This window comes from Dromaius novaehollandiae, chromosome 1, assembly GCF_036370855.1.
Source record: "Dromaius novaehollandiae isolate bDroNov1 chromosome 1, bDroNov1.hap1, whole genome shotgun sequence".
Taxonomy (NCBI): domain Eukaryota; kingdom Metazoa; phylum Chordata; class Aves; order Casuariiformes; family Dromaiidae; genus Dromaius; species Dromaius novaehollandiae.
The window spans coordinates 7,841,110-7,864,637 of NC_088098.1; the positions used below are offsets into that span (position 1 = coordinate 7,841,110).

The following is a 23,528-nucleotide window of genomic DNA, read 5'->3' on the forward strand; positions in this document are numbered from 1 at the left end:
CTCACATTTTGAGAACTAGCCAGCGGAGAACAGAAGGCTGAACAAAGGCAGAAGGATGAAGGTTAGCAGGTTGGAAACATTTGGAGTCAACAGAGTAGAGAGAGCAGTTGGATGAAAAATCTGTTTGGTGATGGAAAAGATAATGAAGAGGATGTTTGAAAGAGAGACAAGTGGGGAGGTTGGATAGGATCTTGTAATATTTTTAATTGAAGCCAGCAAGATCTTACACAGAAAAGTCTTGTGTGGTTAAAGGGGAATTAAATGGAAACCAAAGAGCTTTGTGTTGGAGATGCAGAGTTGTTTAGCTAATAATACGGCAGGGCCAAAATATGGATGTAGTGTAGAAAACCTGTGTGTCCTTTGGATGTCATTAAGCAGTGTTAAAATGCCTTCACAGGCTAGAGCAAAACAGCTGAGAACATTTGGGATGACTGATGGCTGACAGTGAGGACAGACTTCGTGGTGGGGTAAAGGTGATAGTTTCATGTGGGTAATGTATTATTTGATTCTCCTGAAAAACTAGGGGAAAATGAATTTTAAGTAGTTTCTTATTATGCTCTTTTTCTTACAGGAATATCTGCCTCCACTCCACAGCCCTCCACCCCCAGTCCACTGGACTTTGCAGTCCAGCAAAACGTTTGGTGTGGATAAATGTATTTCATTTAATTCTGTGGGTTTTTTAATCCTTAAAATATTTTACCTACGTTTAAAGATATTCTTTTCAAAATGTTGCTGGGAAAAAAAAGTCTATACATTTCATCAAAAATACTGAAAGTAAATATTTTTACTTTTCTGATTTCTGTTTATCTTTCTCCCACTCTCTCCCCCCACAAAAATTGACTGGATTTAGCACACATTGTTCTCCATCCTTGAAAGCAGTTAAAAATGAGAGAGAAAAGAAAACAAAAGCACAGCAAGGACAAGCTTTAGGTACACTATCACAGTTTAGACTATTCGCAAAAATAAAAATAGTCTTGCTTTCAAATAGCTGTGTTGTTCCAGGCAAGACACAGACTCCTTGTGCTTCAATTTTCATCTAGCCATCAGTGTGAGATACTTCACTATTTCACAGGAAAGCAAAGAAGCACAGCAAAGAAGATGCTTTTGAGTCTTCTTTTTTTTTCCCCCAGAAAATGGCTCAACTGGGGACAAAATGCTGTCTCAGTCACATTTATCTCACTTTTAAAATAGAGATATTTAATGACAAGGGAACTCTTAGATTAGCGTGAACAACCAAGCTGGTATTTAATGTACTGGACACATCAATTTAATTTCTTTGTTTCTTTCTTCTTGTCAGCACAGTCGTGGCTTTAAATACTAATTTGGGCTGTTTCTCTGCCTTTCCCAGTAAAAATAAATCTGATGTCATTGCATGCTCCTTGGCAAGCCATGTGTCATTATTACAAACCACACAGAGATTTTTTTTCTCATCCAGATTTTCTTTGCAGGGCCTTTGCTTATGACAGAGTAACAAAACGATGCCATTGGTTATCCTTCACCAGCCTGACAAATGGTGTGAGAAAGAAGCAAGACCACGCGTTTGATCTGTATGAGAAGAAGGGTAACTGATTTATTTACTCGTTTTGTTTTTCCAGCCATGGAGGGAAAAATAGCTGAGGTCAGTCAATGACTTTTATAGGGTAGATGCATCCTGGGCATAGGATGTTTAATACACTCCGAAGACCGTGTCTCATGATGCTTTTTACAAATATCTTTTATCTTTGCTGTCATATGAGCACAATGTTGGTCTATATATTTCGCTTGCCTCAGTGTTTCAACCTATATGTCTGCCTCTCATCACTTATACTAGTCTGATTTGCTACTTCAGTATACTAATTAAAAGCTCAGTCCCATGAATTATTGGTATTGACTTAATATTGCTTTTATTTACCTCACTGATGTGTGTAGGAGTTAAGTTCTCAATCATGGACTTTTAGTAGGATTTTCAGTAGCTTTTTAGGGCAAGTTACTGACTATTATTATTATTTTTTTAAAGAAGCAAGAATTCTTGTGGAAAATGGAACAATATTTTGAATCATGGTATCTGTAAAGACTATCAGAAGCATTTTTTTCTTTAATTTAAAGACTGTGGATAAGCTAAACAAATTTATAAAACATTTAGCCAAACTCCTAATTTTTACCCGCTTTCTTTCAATAGACTATGTCAGGAATTGTATTATTGGAAAAGGCGCGAGCTACAAAGGGACGATATCCGTAACCAAAAGCGGGATCCAGTGCCAGGCCTGGAACTCCATGATCCCCCACGAGCACAGGTAAGCATTCAGGAGCAGAGACAGCTCTCTCAGAGCACAGTTTGACTTATTAGCAGACAAAGAATTTATGAGAAAACTGACCTTAAACAACAAAATCCCTTAGGTGTATTTTTGCCTTTCCCCCAAAGCTGCCATTCTCCACATCCTAGAAAATCCTTACCTTCTCAGGCTTTCTCCAGAGAGGTCTCTCTTAATGCCAGCATGTATGTCTGCATCCCTTCCTCTCCTTCCCCCTCTCCTTTTTTTTTTTTTTTTTTTTTTTTTCTGTTTATATCCTTTTGATCTCTCAACTCCTTGCCATAGTGAAACAGCTGTGTTACTTCAGCTTGGGGTCTGGAAAGTTATCACTGTTTCCTAACTGACTCCTAGGAAATACGTCTTTTTTTAAAAATGCAATGTAGGAAGGTAGGGATATTAGTCCACCTATTTGATTCATACATGATTTTTGTTACTATACTTTGCATAGGTACCATTCATTTGCTATTATTCGTGGCATATTTCAAACTTTACAAAGCACTTCGAATAGGTGACAAGTACAGAGAAAGGACTAAGCAGATGAATGAAGTCCTTCCCTTCAGTTCATGCAAGCAATAACTCACGGGAAATGGAGCAGCTGTGGGCTTTAACTTTTGAGTTTAAGGCCTGATACAGAGGAACCAAGACGATATCAACACTGCGGACAGGGTCCAGAGTAGCCCTATGAGTCCTCCCACCCGCAAGCCTCCCATCCATGCTGCTGACTTTTACTCTTGACTCACAGCATCAACCCTTGGGTAGGAAGAACCAGGCTGGAGATCGCTAGTGAGGGACTGGGCTATACACTGCTCAGGCTTGTCCAGACCAAATCTATCCAGAGGGCAAAGTGAGGGCTTGGAACAACGTTAAAAGGACAAAGGATGCTTGGGTTCTCTCTTTGTACAGTGCGGTACAGAGCTGAGCCTCAGGCAGCCCCAAATGCGAGCTTGATGGCTCATAATATACATGGTAGTGAGTTTGATTTTCAGTGTGGGAACAGATTTGTGCTTAATTGTGAGTATATGCGAAATGTGATCAGCTCACACTGCAATGGCCTGCTGACTCTCTGCACCTTGAAATATTGTACAGTTTTAATCTTTTGTAAGTGAAAGAATTCTCAGTAATTACTGCCTAACCAGGAATGAGCATTTGATTTTGTATGATATATATGTGTTTTTATGTAATAAGAGAAAGATGTGTATGAGAGTATATATTATGTATCACTATCTTGCATTTTTAATATATAGCATATATAGCTTTATCTAATAAATTTGGGCAGCCACTCTTCTATGATGCATTTTATGGGAATGACTTTTCTCCTGCCTTGCCCAATAAGATTAATTTTTAAAAGGTCACTGGATAAATGAGGTGGCTGCATGCTAATTTTGTTTTTCAACATCAGAAAATATGATTTCATCATTAGAGACATGAGGGAAATGGGAAGAAGCAAACAGTAGTAGTGTGTTTGGAACTTATTAGAATGAAAGGCTTAGATTTTTAAGTCATTTTTTGCAACATCTGATTATCACAAAATGCCATTTGGAAAATAAATCCCTTTTTTGTATTCAAGGAAGAAAGGTACTTTACTGATTTCTCACAATCTTGCCAGCAAAATTAGAAATAACTTCAGACTTTAAATTTTTCTTTGGATTTATCGAATTATATTTTTTAATTAATTTGTATTCCAGTAGAATCAGGAGACTCTGATCGACCTTGGGATTCCATTCTTTCCTCACCATCCCAGTACAGATTACAAGATACATTTTTGTGCTCTTTAGAATTTATTAACTAAATGGCTAGAGCCAATATAAAAAGGGTCAAAGAAAGAGGTTCAAAGAGTGGAACAATATCCTGAAACCTTTTTTTGAGTTTCACGGTGACTTTTGTTGTGCTTGAATCTGCTTTTGCCATTACTCTTACTGGCATGAATTTCTGGCTTTCTTCTTTCCTTAGCTAATACAGTTGAATTAAACTAGTTCACTCTTTTAGGAGTGTCTCTTTTTTGCATTTCTGGATGGGTCTTTTCTGTGTCTCATCTTTTCCTTTCCCAAGAGTGTTGCTTCAGTACCTGTTGAAGCCATTTATATATCTGACCTATCTTGAGTCTCTCATGCTATTCACTAGGAAAGACTTCTTAGTTTTTTAGTGTTCCGACAGACTATCTAAGGTTATTTGAGATCATTTTTTCCTGTGTTTTCTGATGATCATCATTTCTGTGCAGAAAGATTTTCCAGCAGGAGAATAAAATTTTCTAATGTGGAGTGACATATCACATTAAAACATACACAAGTTGTAATGCCCCATCAGAAAAGTTTGTGTAGTGGCCTATAGCTAAAATATTTCAAGAGATTTATATTTTAAGACTACAGAGGAAAAACAGAAGCAACAATTTCATGGGCAATAGTGATGACAGAAAAGTTATTCTCTTCAAGGGCCAAAAATAAGAAAATCACTTTTAAGTACTGCTTTCACATTGCCTTGACTAGAACCACGATGTGATTAGCAGAGGTATTTTCCACTTCAGTTAGTTCAAAGATTTCATTAACTAGAATAAAACATGATCAAAATGTCACACATAGGAGTTTTCTTTCTTTCTTTTTTTATTCATTCATAACATAGAATTTGCCAAGGAGAGCAGGAACTTGTGATTTTGTATATAAATTATATCAGTGCTTGTGTATATAGACTGTTCCAAGTGCTTAGTTCAGTTTCCTGAGCTAAAAATGTATACATTCTTCTAAAGGAAGCTAGGTGAAATTTTATGCCTTTTTCTTCACCAGATTATAGATGTGTTCAAATTCCTTTGATGATTAAAAAAAAAAAAAAAACCAAAAAAACCCAAATCCATAATAAATTAATGGGCATTTTCAGGATTAAAAATGTGTTTTATTTGTGATATTTCAGTCAGAATTTAAACATACTGAAGAAAAAACTGGAACAATTTCTTAAAAGCTTAAAAATGAAATAAATTTATTAAGCTGAATTGCAAGTTGTGCATGATCCTTATGTGTTTCCCCCAACTTTTCAGTTTGCCCCTCCCTGCAAAAGTTCTTCATGGAACTGAGCATAATGCTGAATTTAGTGTGGTTTTTCACTGTAGAGACTTAGTTTAAGCACCACTGCAAAGAAACCGCTGGTGACGTGACGCTGGGTATGTCTGCAATATGCAGACTGACTGTGGTGATGAGCTCTTGCAGCATGGGAAAAATGAACCAGCTCGGGGATCGGGCTCCTTAGCAGGGAGTTAGCTATTCTGTAGTTCAAGGGGGAAAATAGCTATTATGACTTTTCTGTATAAAAATAAATGCATACATACATCTGTCTCTCTATATATATCTGTGTGTGTACATGTGTGTGGGGGTGTGTCTAGAGGTAAGAAAGTAATTTTATAGACAGAATACATGAAGAGATAAAACCTTGGCCCTGGAGTGTTCGTATTTGACAAACTGGGCATAGGCAGCAAAATATCACAGTGAAAATGTATTATAGGCCAAAGATATAATATCCACAAACATTTCTATTCAGTCCCTAAAGAAGAACAAAGTGCTTAGCTTGGGCCTGGGAACCCCAGATCCAAGGGGAAAATGCTGAAGGATATCGTTATTTGGTAGCCCCTTACGCCAAAAGCAAGAGATCTTTGTTTAGATACAGCAATTGTAATGAAACGATGAATTGAGTTTTGTCAGCTAGGTTGCTATTAAATGACCTAATTTGTTTGGTAGCAATGATGAGTGCAGACCCTCAGGGTGACACAGCGGGGCTTGTGGCAGAACATGAATCCAGGCAGCAGAAGTGGGATCTGGGGCAAGTTTTATGCTGAAATGCAAAACAGCATATGGCTTCCGGCAGTACCGTGCAGCTCGGTCGCGCTCTCCTGTGATACTACAGGCTCCCACGTGTGTACACAGCACAGCCAGCCTGACCCCGCTGTCACACTGGCTGTGCTCATGCAAGCTCCCACGTGCCGCTGAGCCTTTCCTTGCTCCCTCGCGGAGTTGGTGGCTGGGAGTGATGAGCATGTCCCCATGCTCAGTGCGGGCTGAGGGGTGGGGAAGGGGTTTTTCTGCTGTATCCAATGGATGTACAGCAAGTGCTGCCACATGTGCCTGTGCTGCATATGAAGAGCCGGGCCAAGATGTCCGTGTGCATTTCCCAGGGCCATGCGAGCAGTTGCACGCTCATGAAGGGGAGCAGCGAGGGCTGGCAGGGAGTGTGCTCCTGCCTCCGGCTCCGCAGATGATCGCTGGCTCTCAAGTGCCCAAGGGGTGGGAGTAAAACTTTCTAGAGCAAGCTATGGGCCAGATGAACTGTCCCAGACTTTGGCCATTGATTGAGTAATCCCAGCTGAAGATGTGTATTTGTGTATGAACAGCTATTTGGGTGTGTGCTTTTGTGTAGGCAGGGTGGAGGGAGAAGCAAGCAGAACTGTGATTGCTTGTAACTGTTTATGAAAATAGTATGATTAACGCTGAAGTTTGCATGCTCTTATACTGTAATGATTGTCATTTTAAAACTAGCTTTTTGCCTTCGAGCTATCGGGGTAAAGACCTGCGGGAAAACTACTGTCGAAACCCCCGAGGGGAAGAGGGAGGGCCATGGTGTTTTACCACCAGCCCAGAGACGCGCCACGAAGTCTGCGACATCCCCCTCTGCTCAGAAGGTAACCCGGCACGGCTCCCGCTCTAGACTTGCGTTTTTTGTATTGAAAACACGGACAAGGAACTTTTACTAGTTTTAGTGATGCTTGCACAGGAAGGAAAGAATAGGTGATTTCTCAGTAGGAATGACTCATTTAGCAAGAAAAGCAAAGTTGTTAAAGAAAGAGAAGATCTTTTTATATATTCTAATACATCTGGAAAACTTGAAAAAACTTTCAGGCCCATCGACTTTCAGATCGCAGAGAAACTGGAACAATGAAGCTGTACTGATCACACAAACGAGACCTGTTTCTTCACTGACTAGTCTGCAGTGAATTCATTAATCACTTCTGTATTGCTACTTGATAAAATCTTCTAGTGTTGCGCCATGGCAAAATCAACTTTTCTTCATTATCATGAAGATATTGATACTGAATTAGAGGACAAGTGCTCATACTAAACATCTGCTTTGTCTTTCAAACAGATACTTTAAATAAGCAATTTGTTTTACAAATCCAGTCCCATTCTACTTACAAGTTGCAGAATCTGAACAATGGCATTTAACATGCACCATCATGTTTTTTTGACTTTTATCGCCTCTTAACCTCCAAACTAAGCTTTTATATCTTGCTAATCAGCCAATTCAGTTCCAGTCAATCAACTCATTTACATTCTCAGGATGGGCGGCCTTTAATTTCCTAGCTAATGTGTTGTGTGTAATAGCTGTGCAGTGCTGGGAAAAGAAAAGGGAATGGAAGGAGGGAGGAAAAGATTTACAAGGAGCTGGAAAATTTATTGAGAGATAACATTTAAAGATCAATTTAACTGAACTTCAAATGAGACAAAACCTGGAGGTCACTGCAAGATCAAGACTTCGGTAGTGGATGTTTTGATTTTCTAAGTGATATTTAATTACAATTAGTTGAAACGGGGCTGACACTTGAGAAATTTGTCTGCAGTTAATTATAGTGAATTTATTTCATATTTTAGGACCTCTCATCCTAAATTTTGTAGCACATATTATACAACAGTGATTTCTTACCACTTCAGTAACTTTTGCCCACTTTCCCCCCACTCACACTTTCTCAAAGCAAGGCTGAAAATGTATCATAGTTTAAGCTGCCAAAAAGAATTAGTTTCAAAAAGAAACAGCATTATACATAGCTGAAGGTGCTGGGAACTTAAAGAGGCAGACTGTACTTCCTTCAATTTGTGATGCAACCATTATTCTGGACTTAAACTTTTACTATCTTTATGCAACTCTGTATGACTTAGAGTGATTTAGAATTATGAATAGTCCTTAACTAGAAGGTATCACTTCAAAAAAACAAAAACAAAAACAAAACACAAACCCTCAAATGTGTGTGTCTGTCTATACTATCATCAATCAGCAACAACATTTTTGGCTTGGTAGGGCAGCCCATTAGAGATTAGCATCAGAACTCTAGCAAACCGGTATGATAGGTAAGATAAAATGCAGCTAGGACCCTGAATGTCTTTAGCAGCTCACATTTAGCTGCTTCCAAACGATAAATGTTGTATAAAGGGGTACCAAATTTAAGCATCTGGCTTAGATCTAAGAATGAGATGCAATTGTGTTCCAAAGGTCATTTCCCATCCCAAGGAACCCTGATTTAAAAAGATAGCATTTTTTTATAACTCTCTAGGTTGCTTTGAATTTATTACATGAGTTTCTTTTGTGCTGGGAGTCACCAGTGTTATAAATGACTACTACATTTTTCTTTTTCCCCATCCCTAGTTGAATGCATGACCTGTAATGGAGAAAGTTACAGAGGACCAATGGACCACACTGAGTCGGGCAAGGAGTGTCAGCGCTGGGATCTGCAGAGGCCACACAAGCACAAATTTCGTCCAGAGAGGTAACCCCCTCCTCACTCCCAAACAAATCCACACAGTGATCACTTGAAAATTACACATCCACAGGAACCAGTTGGGCTAAATCAGCATTAGCTCAACCAAAATTAATGGAGTTTACCAATGTTCGTTGTCTGAGGATCTGGCCCCTGGTGTGTGCAGGCTGGCTACAGCCACAATGCAGATGTGGGACAGGGGCTGGGGACTATTCTGTACAGCTGTGGCTACATCACGTGGCTGTGTTGTACTATGAAGTACACGTGCTGCATTAGTTGATCAAGATTTCCTCCCTAGCACCATCACCTCTGGATGTTTCTGTATATGTTATTATACAGCTTCAGTCAACTTAAAATACCTCTATAATGATAAATAGTAATTAAAAGTTGCCTATTTGACATTAACATGTTCTTAACAAATTCAGTGAGATTAAACTTGCAACATTAACAAGTCAGCGAATGTTCATTTCTGAAAGAGGGAATAGCTTTAGAGCTGTAGCTGGTCTTCTATTGCAGTCATGTGCAAGTATCCAGTCTGTTTGCCCAAAATGTTAAAATTATTGTTGCATGGTCTTTTTTTCTTTTTCAGTCTGGAAAAACAATTCATAATTAAGTTTAGCATTTTATATACATGGATTTAGGGCTTAGTCTTTTTTTCTTTTTCTTTTTCTTTTTTTTTAATTTAGACATAGGTGTATAATGCCAGAAGATGAGTCAGAAATAGTAAATTGCAGTCTGGTTAGGATTTGCCCTGGAGGGTAAAATTCACCCGACTGCAAAGGGTCATCTATAACACTCCCTTCTGGAAGGATTCTGTGTGGGGGTTTAGGCCACACAGGAGGGCCTTTTCATCTCTCTTAAACTGGACTAAGGTTTCATTTTGGTTTTACTTCTGTATTTTGGATTAGCTCCATTTATGAAATTGATTGAATAAACTTCAGCTGCCTCAGAGAAAGACTGCAAGAATCAGTAATCTCAGAATGTTTAAGGCCTTTCCCTGAAAGTATATTAATAAATTTTGAATTCCACTAACACCACTAAAATCCTAATTTTTATACGCAGGAGTATGGTATTCATAGATTTTAGAAAGTCTGATTATTAAGCAAAATATTAAGGATCTGTAATACTGGAGTTTATGTGATATCTTTTTCCTTTTTGACTCATATGATCTGCTCCATGAAGAGTAGCAGGCTCTCCCATAGTTCTGCTACAATAAATATTTCCTACTAGCAGACTGGGACTGAAGACAATCTGTTTCTGAGTTTTGCCATGGACTTGCTGTGCAGTCTAGAATAACTCACAAAAAGAATTTTGTTCCTTAGCAATTAAACTTTTATAGAGCTTTTGAGTACAATCAGTAATCATTTTACTGTCATCAGGAAAAAAAAATTTCTTTTAATATTGGATTGTTCACAAAATGACTTGCAGGACTAGCTGCAGTCTCAGTAATGATCATCTTCTTAAAAGTTTTCCTTCAAAAAATTTCTTCTTGAGAATCTCCGGACTTTAAAAAAAGTTTTGTTATTAAAAAGCAACCCATACAGATTATACTAATATGTGTATGCTTTCAGAAATTTAGCTTGTGTTGAGGATATTTATAATACACTGGTCTTAATTAAGTTCATGGAATGGCCACCAAAGAAGGTGGCAATTATACTTTGATTACATTAGCTCTTAATTTTTTTTATTTTTTTATATAGTGTTTAAGTTGTAAATAAGAGAGGAGGTCTGGAACAAATGATCCATTAAAGTACAGCAATCTCCAGGGAGGCTTATAAATATGGGCTCACTATATTATCAAGTGGTAATGTGAATTGCCTGGAAACCAGGAAGGACTAGTACAGCTGGGCGGATTTAATCCTATTTGCATTAGTGGATTCATTAATTGCTGTGATGGAGGAAGAGGTAAAACCACTAATCTTTTCAAAGGCTCCACAATCTACCTGCTGTTGGACATCAGGGGGTTGAACTAGATGATCTCCAGAGGTCTTTTCCAGCCTTAGCTATTCTGTGATTCTGTGAATGCTTTCGGCCCAGGGTGAATACATCTCCCTTTTTCTTTTGTTATCTCAGTGAATCATTCCAGATTTCTTCCCTTCAGAGGTCAATTACTGAAGAAAACTGGTAATTGCCCTCCCAAAACAACAGCTATAATGGGTTTTTAGCTATGAGTGGCTGCAGAATTGTATTCTGAAGCTCTGATTCCCTAGCGTTCTCTTCACTGTCAGGATTTTGCCTAGGCGTGGGAACAAGACCACTGAGGAGAATGGCTTAGAGAGTCATAAAAGAGCATGGAGAAACAGCAGTTCTCTCCTCTTCCACTCATATTTTCTACTCAAAATCAAACACATTGTGGATATAGGCTCTTATTGCTTGGAAGAAAGCAAGGATGAAATGTAATGCAACAGTTTAATATCTGTAGGTATCTTTTTATTAAAATACTCTTTTTTATACCTCTGGTATAAAAAAATTATTTTATGTAAAATCAGGTTTGCAGTCCTGAATATCTTTTAGAACAAAAAGGAGGGGAAAAAAAGTATTTGTGAAGTATGAATTTCAGATGCTAAATTTCAGTTTAGTCCCAGCAGAGCTAGAGATCAGTGTCTGTCTCTTTAAAGAGAATAAATGTTATCTCTTTGTCTAACTTTTTTTCTTCCTAGAAGCAGAGAAAAAAAAACCTCTTAATTTTGACACCAGATGTATATCTTAATGATTCATTTCAGCTTCTGCAGTGAAATACAGCTACTGCTGTTTCAAGGAGAGAAAAAAAAATAGAGAAAGAAATGTATAGAGTTATGAAAGAACTTGGTAACTGAGGACTCTTTGTTGGGTTCAGGGATGAGATTTGGGCCTGAGTGTATTGACAGGGAGGAATATTCAGAGCAGATGGACCAGGCTCTCAGAAAGTCCTCCACAGTTTCACTGCTGAGAGCAGTTTGAAGTCTCATTATTCATCTTACCCCTAATATTTGTGGCTTTAAAAGTGCTAGTTGGCCCTTTTCTATACTGAGGGCTACTGTTCTGTTTGCATGCGTGGGAGGACTCCAAAGGGACTTCTTTTCCTGTATCTTCCCTGCCTGAACTTAGAACATTCATATCAGTTTTGAACCTTGTGCCACACCAGCCATCCACTAATTTATTACTCATGCTGACTCTCTTAAAGGGCACGTAGATAAAACAGGTGGTAAAAATAGAGTTCATGGAGACTGCTCCATTCAATGAAGATGGCCAAAGCTTGATCCTAGAAGAATTGTCATGCATATGCTTAAGTTTCAGCTAGCAAATAATACAGTTTGGCAGAATGCATACTTACATACAGTGCTGAGGACATGTCATTCAGTGCTATGCAAGATATCTGCCTTCTAGAAAGTGAATTATTTCCATATCCCATTGATATGAGAGATACAACTGCACAGACCCAACCATTTGTGGGCTCACCTTGGTTACTGGGTAGTGCCATGGATTCTCCAGTGCTACGTGACATGGCACAGGTGCTGCTGACTTCAAAGCCCATCACTGCCAACTTCTGTCCAAAGCCACTTCACTTCCTGCCACATTGTTAGGCCACAAAGTGTTTGCTTGTGGAATTCTTGCACGGTCTGGCCATTTACAGTTTCTCTCTTACCTAGCAGAAAACAGCATTATAGAAGAACTGGTGACAGAGAAGTGCAGTTGCTAGCGCTGCTAGATCTGAAACTACCACATTCTCAACTGCCCTTGAGTTCTTATTTTTGTGTGGTTTCTCCTTGGGTTTCTTTGGAATTCTACTTTAATCCTCATATACATGAAGGAGCTTGATTTTTCCCAAGCAATGGGAGATCAAATTTCAAATGTACGAGTAGACTTTGGGATGACTGTGTGATACAAAAAGCATCCTAGCAAAAACACATGCTTTTAAATCATATTTTCCTCTGCTTGTGAGAAGCACATCTGCTTGCAGTTGTAAATGGGTTTGGGTTCCCAGGTAGTTGACTTCATTCTCTTACATACTTTTCATGTTTCCCTCAGGGGAAAATCTATTTTTTTGTTTCTCTTCCAAACATGTTTTGATAAAAAAAGAAAACCAAGACAATTTGTATTCATCAGAAGAAAAAAAAGTATACATTTATCTTCTACTTTTCAAGTTTTTAGTTGTTCATATGGCTCATTTAGACAAAAAGAGCATCCTTATCTTGAACCTCTGCCTGACTGCCCAGTAATGGCAGTAGGAACGTGGAAACAATTAAATGGCAAAATAGTTTCAAACCTTGATGAGATAAAGAGAGATGGTCCCCCCCCCCCCCCCCCCGCAAGCTGGAAATGAGGGCGTGACCTAGAATGAGTTCTATTATGAAAATGGAGCTATCATTAGTAGCAAAGCTATTCAAAACAGCTTCCAGTTTGAACTCAGGGCTGTTGCACTAAAGAACCTGTTTTCTTAATGAGTCCAGCTGCCTGGCAGTGTTTATATAATGCACACTTAATTGGGCTGTTTGAAAAAAATGAGTGGCTTTAGAGTCTGGCCATCAGTTGACAGACACGAGAGCAAGAGTTTAGCAATTAGCAGAGTTACCCCATCCGGTGGCCTGTGCATTAACACAGCAGGGGATCCCCTCTGCAGAGGACTGATTCTGCTGCATGCTTGCAAGGAGATTTTATGTTAGTAACTTTCTAATAGCATTAAAGCATGTCTGAATCCATCTCTCAGGATCAGACCACAGGTTAATAGGAGCTGGTTCTCATTTGCCTCTGCTGAAGACTGTCCTTTGCATACCTTGTACATGCCTGTGTAGTATTGCCAGGAAGACTTGCTTGACACGTTTCTTGCTGTGGTTTGCAGATATCCTGACAAGGGCTTTGATGATAATTACTGCCGCAATCCTGATGGCAAGCTGAGACCGTGGTGCTACACTCTTGACCCTAACACCCCCTGGGAGTTCTGTGCAATTAAAACGTGTGGTGAGTTCAAGCAAAATTTATTACTTCCTTTTCCTTTCCAAAATCTGGACATAAGCAATTAATTTATTTCATACTGCAACTGCAAGATGGTGGCTTTTATTGTCCGCATTGAACTGTCCCCATGCCATCTCCCAGATGGGGAATTGTGATGAAGTGGTATCAAGGTATACAGATACTGGACGACCACTTTGGACAGAGCTGTAGGTCAGATTTTTTAGAGTATTTACCATTTAATGTCATGTTCTATATTCAAAGTCCAGCAAGAGCTAGGAGCAGGAGCAGGAGCTAACTGCAGTTGTAGATCTGAATGCTGTGTTGTCCTGAAAGCTAAGTGTCTTAAATGAACAACAGAGGGAGAGCGAGGAAGGAAAAGTTGTTGAACATCTCTTGAAAACTTGGGTGAATCAGTTTTACTACTGTTTCATGGGAACACGGTGGCAGAGGCAGATGGTAGTATTCAGTTTTGCAGCGGGACATTTTAATGAGGAAACCAAGATTTGCATCCCTGAAATTCCTCGCCTCATTCGCAGCTTGTGTCCTGTGTAAAAAATGAGATGTGGGATCAACAGGTGATAGTCTCCTCTGCTATCTCCTTCCCTTCTCTTTGAGGGATTTGGGGCATTGTGGATTCTGTGCACTTAATGAGCTGCGGTCCTGTGAAAGGACCAATATGTAAACACAAAATTCAAGGCCTTCTTCTAATACCTCATGAGTTTTCCTCATTTGCAGAACTCAAAACATTTTGTTAAAAACATCTTGAGATCAAACACAATTTCTGAACACAAGGTTTTGACAGAACACCTACAGCAGGAGCCTGTCTGCTCCTTGTGCCCCAGCCCTGTGTCAGAGCTGCAAGAGGAACCTTCTGAAACTACTCAGTGAAACTTAGAATTTGCTATTAGCTGATGAGGTCATGAAAAAGTCAGCTCCTCTTAGATCAGCAAAATTTGGGAAACTACAAATTTCTTTGTTGTTCTTCTCCAATTTTGACCAAAATTAATTATTAAAAAAAACCCAAACCCTTAAAATCAGATATTCTGCTTTCCATCTAGATCAAAGTGTGACTTCAGCAGGTTTATGCCATTGTAAAATTCATTTGGCTCTTCTAGGAGGAAACTAGAGAAAGAGAATAGATTTATTAAAAAGAATCTTCTTTTAAGTTCATCTGGAAGTTAATTTACATGAGAATTCAAAAAAGAAAAAGAAATGGAAAAAGAAAGATAAGAGAAAAAAGTTAATTTTTATGTTTTCTTTAATTTTCAGAGTTCTCTTTCTTGTGTTGGTTACCTGTTTTTTTGGTTGGTTCGTTTGTTTAAACCAAGATAAGCCATTGTTAGGGTGATTCAAATCTAGTGAAAATAGAAACTGTTGTGGATCTTATGCAAAGTATGCTTCCATAAAGTAACTCAGTATTTTTCCTATAATGCTTGGAGATATACATATATATATATATATACGCACACACACACACACACACACACACACACACACACATATATATGTATTGGAGGAAGAGAAGGGGGAATGGCTCCAACATGAACAATTATATGCAAGCAAGTGGGGTATGTAGAGGAGTAAGAATGGGTTTCTTCATCTTCACTCTGGAATTCTTATCAAACGAGATCACAGTGTGTCTTCCATTTCCCCTATCAATAGGTCAGAATACTCTGTCCTTGCTTATGCTTGGTTTAGGTCACTGTAATGTCTTGGGGTGTCAGTCACCTCCTGTTGGGTAGTCACTTGTTAGAAATCCGAAGGCTGAGTACAGATATTCTTCACGCACTTTCTGATGGTGAGTAATTGGGCTGTCTCTGCACTACCATGTTTCATTGTAAATCCAGTGTCAGGTAGTTAAAATTAGCAAAGTTTTTTAATTGTAAAAAGTTTGGAAAATTTGTCACTTTGAGTGGGTCTGTAATTAGGTTCTGCAGAGACAGAAGACTCTTAACAGGACATTACTGCTTGTTCTGTGTTAGAGACCCATTAGGTCATGCTGTGCTGATACAATACTAATTCACATAATCATATCTGGAGTTTTTGGTGACCTGAACATTTAAGTTTAACATTTCCCTGTTAAGAACATAGTCTAGTGCAGCAATATAATTGAATTGTCTTTCAAATCTGTTAATTAATTTGGTAATTTGGGGTTGGTTGTTTTTTCTTACTAAGCTGTGCTTCCTACATCTCTTTAAACAGTAGATAACACATGAATCATATGTATATATTATAATAGAGTGCTTCTTTTCCCCTAGTAGAAGTGATTTTATTACTAAAATAAAAATATTCCTCTGTTACAACTGACTGTTTCTCAAATGCAACTTTTATAAACCTTTATCCTTTGGCATTTCCTGAGCTGATGTGTCAGTGTTCTGAGGATTCACATCTGGCTTTGTTGGTCACGTAAGCTTATAGTCCATGTAACTCCCAGCATTTACAGCCTGACCTAAGTTTTATAAAATCATTGGCTAGGAGATCTCTTGCAAACTACTGCAATATCATCTCTATCTACATGAGTCATAATTATATTTGAGTCCTGAAGATAAAGTAATCCCAATACTGAAATGACTAAAATTAATACGGGGGGAAAAAAAAGCCCTCCAAGGTAATGGTTTTAATGTTGTGATGAAAAACTTTTTTAGGAAGAAGTTGACAGTATTAAGTGTAAATTCTTTACTCTTCAAGCAGAAAGTATGTTTCTCACCTGCTAGTGGGGATCCCAAAGACCATTTGGGGTTTCAGTGGCTGCTCTGTTTTTGAAGCTGCAGCTCTGTGCAAATTCAGTATCCTAAAAGAGAGAGCATCATGAGTTACATGTCTTTACGGCTTTGTGGTTTGGATTCTTACGTAGTTTTTTATTTCCTACCCTGAGGACTGTTTATATATTTTACAAGATATATTAATTAGAAAAAGTACTTTGCAAATCCAAAGTCCTTGGATCATGTACAAAAACGTAGGTGTCCTCTCTTCAGGGAAGTGACCACAAGGCAGCATGCTGCTTGTGGCTTTTGCTACATATCATAAGCGCCAGTATACTCTATAGCCAAAATGCTGACAACAGCTCATATACAAAATTTTAGGCAAAAAAGTCAGTGGAAGGAAGCATTCAGAAAATAAATATGTTTCTAAGACTGAGGAGACAGGAGGGCATTGTAATTTTATTTCCAAGCACAGAAGGCAGCATAAAACATGGTGGCTTACAGCCAGAGCTGTGTGAAAGAGATGACAGGAGCAATTAGGGATTAGAGATGGCTCAAGCTGCAAAAATTGGATCTGGATTAAGACTTCAGGGACCTCAGGACTGGTTTGAAGTTGCTCACATATGTGTCTGTGGTTTTGGCTTGAGAAAATTTTTAGTTAGAAGAGAGGATAAAAGGGCAACTAAAACAGTAATAAGAAGTGTAGGATGAGATGAAGAAATGGAAGCAGTGATAGCAAACGTGAAAAAGAAAATGACTATTACTTTGGCATGGATGGTGATATGGACTATGGGGAAGATAGGAATGGGGAGCTAATATCTGCTTAGAAAAAAAAGAAAAAAAAAAAGAAAAAGGATATAGTTAGCAGCACGACTATGAAAGAGCTGTAGAGGAGAGATGTGTTGAGGCCCGAAAGGCAGGAAGCTACCTATATGGGCCATTTGAGAGCTGCAGAGCTACATGAGATTATTTTGGCAAGGACAGTGTCTGCTGCCTACCTGATTTGCAACAATCCCAGCTGATTTTACTACGAATTTCCCACTTGCTGTCAATACTTGTGGGCAGCAGCTGGGGGTGACCGGAGACCTAAAACACCTGAGAGAATCCCATAATGGTCTGGAGTTGATGGGAGAGAGCAAAAGAGGGGAATAAAAAGACAGCAAAACTGAAAATCTGGACATAAAATGAAATGTGGTAGTGCACCTAGAGTGTTTGGAAAGGTGAAGAACATCCATTACTCAACTTTTAGAAGCAGAAATTTCAACTGTCCATTTGAATGTGAAATTCTGGTTTGAGTTATTTGTTGAATCAAAGTCTATAAACAAATAAAAGTCTCATTCAGTTTAAGCTTAATATTTACATAAGATAAAGCTATTTATAGAATGCATTCAGTGAGAAGAGGCTGATACTTAGTAGTTGATAAAGTGTTACCTTCCATCTTGTTTTACAATGAGGCATAGCAGAGGTTTAGCAATTGTGCATGTAACTTCATTATTTTACATTTCTTCATAAAGGATCTTTTTTAGATCCTTTTCCTCATTTCTATCATAGCTTTTAAATTGAGATGTAAGAGGTCCACTGAACCTGCAGATAAGCCTAATGGTGAAAACTTGGATCCCAATCAAGATTTTGAACAGATTAAATCCCAAAATTATTTGGATTTAAAGATTAGTTATACAGATTGGTACAACTTAGAAATCTCTCTCTGTGTTCCAGGCCAAATGAGCTGCAGGGGTGCAGGTTTTAGGCCACACTATGTTCCTCAACGTAGTCTAGTCACTCCAGTCTCTCATTAGCATTTGAAGGATCGCATGGATCATGTTCAATGTGTAATTTGCTGGTTTTAGAACAGCTCCTTCACTGGCTTAGGTACTCTTTTTCTTTCAAAATCTACCTTATATGATTGTTCATTAAAAATCAGGGCAAATTTTCTTTCATTGACTGACATCCTAAGAAAGAGATGATATCTGTATAAGTAAAAGTAGAATTTTTGTTGGTGAAGTCATTTAGGATGTAGTCCTAAATTTAGTCATTAGTTTTCCATTCTATGTTTTTTTCCAAAAATACATAGCTAGTATTACTATGAAAGAACATGAATACTCAAGCAAAATCCCTGCCTTCATTTAAGTCAGTAGGAGTTTTGCCATTGACCTAAAATTGGGGCAGGATTTACTTCTGGGTCATTAAAGTTAAAGATAGAAATAGTACCCTCACTAGTTCCTTCAGCTGTAGAATTCTTCAGGAGAAAAATGCCTCAAAGTTCCTGCTGATTCCCTCATGCTGACATTATTGTGAGAACCAGAACTGAAGAGACTATCTTTAGCTTTACACATGAAGCTCAGGATAATGTTTTTATCTCTTTACTCAAGCATCTACAAATGTATTATCTGCCTTGTATTAGTAAAGTTGTTTATTTAGAGGTATCATAATATGGAAAGTCTTATGGAAATAGGACACCTTTGCATTATTGGATTTTGGCTGGTGACCTGATGATGAATGTGTGAAGGTACATATAATTCTAACATGAAATCCTTAAGCAGCTGTCCTAATTAATTTGAGTAAAGAAAAAAATTACACTGAAGTTCAAAAGTAGCAAAATGCTGATGATAATTGCTAAATTCTCCTGTTAATGAAATTTCATAGGTAACAATAATAACAGGCATTTAATTAATAAATCACAAATGAACTTTTTGTATAATACTATTTTTGTTTCACCTGCTTAAGGAGCGTTTTTTTGCTCAGTTTAGAACTTTGCAAGCTAAACGTGAGCAAAAAAGGTACTTCTAATATGGAATTCAAGTGTTATTAAAGTACATAATTAGTGAGGATTGCTTATTGAACTTCAAATTCATCTACTGACTTGATTCATAATGGCTTTCTCAGTGAAAAAAGCCCTAAGAATTGCAGCCCATTATTTGTATTTTAGGGGAATTGCTAGGATAAGGATGGGAATTCAGACTTGCTGATGTGTATCTTCATCTGGTGTGCACCTTTTAAGAGAACTAGTGAGTGAGCTCTCAGGAGCTGAGCTATGGCCCTCCTTCACCGGAGATCTGTATACCTTGTGCTGATGCTCAGAGTTATTGCGCCTTAGAGAAGCAGCTGTGTGGATGACAGGAGTACTGAGTCTCAAGGACCCATGAAGTTAACTATATAAGTTGTAGGCCTAGCCGGGGCACTTTAAATTTGGCAACTGCTCTATGGTTTGCAGTGCTCAACAGCATCTCTGTAATGCCTGATGAGGTCTGCTGTGCACGTCCCTTGGCATATCCAGCCCATCCCTCACGTCAGAAAGAGAATGGGGAGACCATTCCCATAGCATCTGTTCTTGGAAAACACTGCCTGAATAAAGGGTTTGTTTGTTTGTTTGTTTGTTATGATCATTTCTGGACCTTCTCTGAGGGTTAAGAGCCAGAATGGGAGAGATTACTTTGGAGAGCACAAGCACCAGTGGACTGCTAAAGAGGATGGTTAATTCCTGAGATGTAACCAGTTAAATGTCAGAAATATTTTGGCGTCTCATTTTTCAAGTTTAAAAAATAGAAGTTTGTAGAAAATGCAGGCCATACAGCATGACAAAACTGTGGAGGGTTCTGTGGACCTTTTTGAATTATAGAATTGCATTATTAATTCAAATAAAAACTAATATTTTAGTCATCCTCCTCATCACTGACATGTTATTAGAATAATGGTAACTGAGAGCTGCCACAGAGTAGTAGTAGCTGATCCATCATGCCTGGAGGATTCTGAGACTATTTCATTCTTAGCCATTATAGTATAAGGCCTCCTAGCAGTGGCTTGGTTGTGCAAGTAGTCATGCTAAAGTTAAAGTTTCGTTTGTCTGTCTAGATGTTCCTTAAACAGAGCTTTTTGATATATATAAAAGTGAGATAAATTTGATCTGTAGATAGACATCACTGTCTGGATGCATGATGTTAGGTTTAGGGATGAGCTGTTTATCTGTAGATTTGACAAGAAGGTACACATTAAGAAATAACTCTGTGGCCTCACTTAAATTAATTGGTGTATTAATTATTTCCGGACTGTGATTTAAAATAAATAGTTACGTCAATGCAAAAATGCATAAGTGTTTTCCATAGTATAACAGAGTATGGAGCAGGTGTATTATACCATTTCATTACAGTTTAAATATTAACTTCTTCTGTATTAAACTCTTTGTATAAGGCTTAATGTGTATAAGATAATCCTAGCTCTTATTAAGCTGAATTTTTGTGTATTATTATTATTTAAGAAGACTTTTTGCTAGAGTTCTATGGTTAGAACTTATTCCTTATGCATTTAAGGAATATTATGCAGTAAGGATGCTTTATGTACGATGAAATTTATCCATGTGGGTGACTCATTTTTTCCAGTTTGAACACCATATCTATTTCATTTTTTAATAAAAGTGATGCATACATTTTTGGAAAAGGTTAATATAATTCACTTGAATGTGGTATTACGATGCTCAGTCTAATGAGTTTAAGAGCTCTCTTAGAATATATTTCCAGTTTGTTTTCATACATTAGTGATGATGGAAAGCTGAAATACACAGCTGTGTATTTCCCTAATACACACACATTTCTCTTTTTGTTGTCCAGTTATTTATAAAGTGAATAACAATGACTAAAAATATAGTTGTTTGCCACAAGTCCTTTTGACGACTCCACCAGAAAGGGTGTAGTTTGCCAGGCTGCAGAAGCCGGTTTGCGATACTTCCAGTGAAACGTCCTTTCGACTTTGGAATCAGCTTGGAATTCACAATCCCGTTGAAACAGGACAACCTTTGCAGATGAAGTGCCTTGGGAAGCAAGGACAGGAAATTAATTTGACCATGAATGACTAGTGTAAAAACATCAACCAGATGAAGAGAAAAAGGGAAATTTTCTCCAGCACAGAGAAATGTAAAATACAACTGCACAACTTGATGTTATCAATCTGACATGGAAGTGATCAGTAATGTAAAAGATTAGAAAACAAATAATCCAAACCCAGCTGTTATGACATTTGGTTTCCTTGAGACTCATTTTCTTTGCAAGATCATAAAACTGGCTGAAGTTACTAGGAATTAACCATACTATGAATAAAACACATGAATACTGTTCTAATCACTGGACCATTAGAAGAAAAGTAATTTTAAAACTTTAATGTACTTATTGCTGGCAAGAAATACTTGATAAGGTAACTAATAAAATTAGTCTCATGAACAATAGCAATTGCCAACAGATGGACAGTTTCTTACAAAAATATTAACTTGTAAGGTTTTGGGAACATTGTAGAGACATTGCTCTTACTTCAGTCTGATTAGTTTTGTACTATTTTGTATATATCTGATGCAATATCTGTGCAATTAATTGCCGATTATGGATATTGCATAAGAAATAAAAAAAAGACTTTCAAGCAATGTGAATGAGTCATCGCAGAAACCACTGTTTTTCTGAACTTAGTTCAAGACAGCCCACACCAAGATGAATGCAGAGCATGTCAACATCTGCAAAAGATCTTGAGTCTGATGAATTTGTTGGTCTTTAAAACATTTGTCTCTCTGTAGAGAATACTGATCTTTGATTTCCAAAAGCTTGGCAATTTTTTTCTCTAACTATATGAAGCATGAAAAGAGAAGCTTCAGGGAGGATTTAGGACATCACTTAATAGTAGGATTTATCAATTTTCATTAATTTCTGCTTGCTTTCCCATCACTGATATTCTGGGAATTCTTTGGAGAAAAACAGTAGGGTTCTAATCCTGCAAATGTATTACCATGTTTAACAGTGTGAACATGGGTGGTCACTGAACTGTGTGAAGCTAAGCAAATGAAAGAATATTAGTTGAACTGGAAACAGTAACTAAGAATATCTTGATGTTCAACATTATAGAATAGGCCAGATATCTCACTAAACAGGAATTCTTAAATATTGTAGACATTTTAGGTTCTTGGCCTAAAGAATCCAGTAACTGTTCTGATCTCATGGGCATTGTAACTGTGAAAAGGAGAAAATTATTCTTGTAAAGAATTCAGCTTGACAATTTCACCAAAAGACTCAAATTGCCACAAGTTGAACTACAATATAGATTTCAAACCTGACACCTCAAGCCAGTCTCAGTCTTAAGAGAGCAGGACAGCAATTCTCCTCTCCCTCTACAGATCCGAGCGTTGTGAACAGCACGGACGCAGTGGCCGAGACGTCGGTGTGCAGCCAGGGCCAAGGCGAGGGCTACCGTGGCACCGTTAACACCATATGGAGTGGAGTCCAGTGCCAGCGGTGGGACTCCCAGTTCCCTCACCAGCACAACATCACTCCAGAAAACTTCAAGTGCAAGTGAGTAGATGGATGCAGGTATTACTGCAGTGGCTGAAGAGCAATTCCTGCAATTTAGAAATGCCTTTCACCAAAGTATGTCATGTGGCCACCATCCCTCACTCTGCGACCTGATACATCTACTGTACTTGATGATGCTGAAAGTTATCTGAATTTGGGAAAAATCAACTGTGTTTTTTTTTTTTCCCTAAACTTTTTCTTCAAGCACATATTCACCATTTAATTGATTGTGAAGTGTATGGAAGTTTTCCAGACTGTGACCTAATCCCAGTAGCGCTGGTACATTACAATTGTTTTTCTTTCTCAGAGGCGAGTACTTGTTAGTAGTTTTGAAGCTGACTTTAACCTAATGTGTCTTCCCCCATTTTAGCTACGTGTAATCTTATTGACAAGACTGGACATTTATAATATTTGACCACACTTCTTTTATTTTGCATCCTTTCAGAGTTTTTTCTGTCTCATTACTAAATGTATTTCTACTCCCCTGAATAGGACCCTTTTTGCCTGGATGATCACTGGTCATCTAAACTTCCCCTGCACTTAATAAAAAGAGAGGAATACTCCCAGCACATGAATCGCCTACTTATTTTTGACATATTCCTTAATCATATTCTTCAGAAGCCTTCACTGAGCATAAAGGAAACCTAGGCAACCAGCAGGAGACCAAGGCCCAGTTTAAACTAAATAAGTTTTAGATGGCTAAATATCAGGCTGGCCTTGTGCCTGAATTTAAAGTTATGGTTTTGTGATATAAAGAAAAGATTCCAATCAGAGTTCT

At 38.0% G+C, this 23,528-nt stretch overlaps 1 protein-coding gene across 10 annotated transcripts in view; it reads left to right on the forward strand.

The window, feature by feature from the left end:
- The window catches only part of HGF (hepatocyte growth factor), a 111,530-nt gene that overhangs the window by 67,406 nt on the left and 20,596 nt on the right, over nucleotides 1-23,528 (forward strand). For 9 of the 10 annotated variants that reach the window (XR_010387280.1, XR_010387295.1, XM_064504974.1 and 6 more), the window contains 6 exons: nucleotides 1,449-1,561; nucleotides 2,159-2,273; nucleotides 6,806-6,948; nucleotides 8,685-8,805; nucleotides 13,616-13,734; nucleotides 22,576-22,750. Coding sequence is in view for 8 of the 10 variants with exons in the window: in XM_064504974.1 (XP_064361044.1) it covers nucleotides 1,449-1,561; nucleotides 2,159-2,273; nucleotides 6,806-6,948; nucleotides 8,685-8,805; nucleotides 13,616-13,734; nucleotides 22,576-22,750 (786 nt within the window). In the remaining 2 variants the exon portion in view is untranslated. The remainder of the gene's footprint in view (nucleotides 1-1,448; nucleotides 1,562-2,158; nucleotides 2,274-6,805; nucleotides 6,949-8,684; nucleotides 8,806-13,615; nucleotides 13,735-22,575; nucleotides 22,751-23,528) is intronic. The other variant, XM_064504953.1, reaches the window with a different exon arrangement.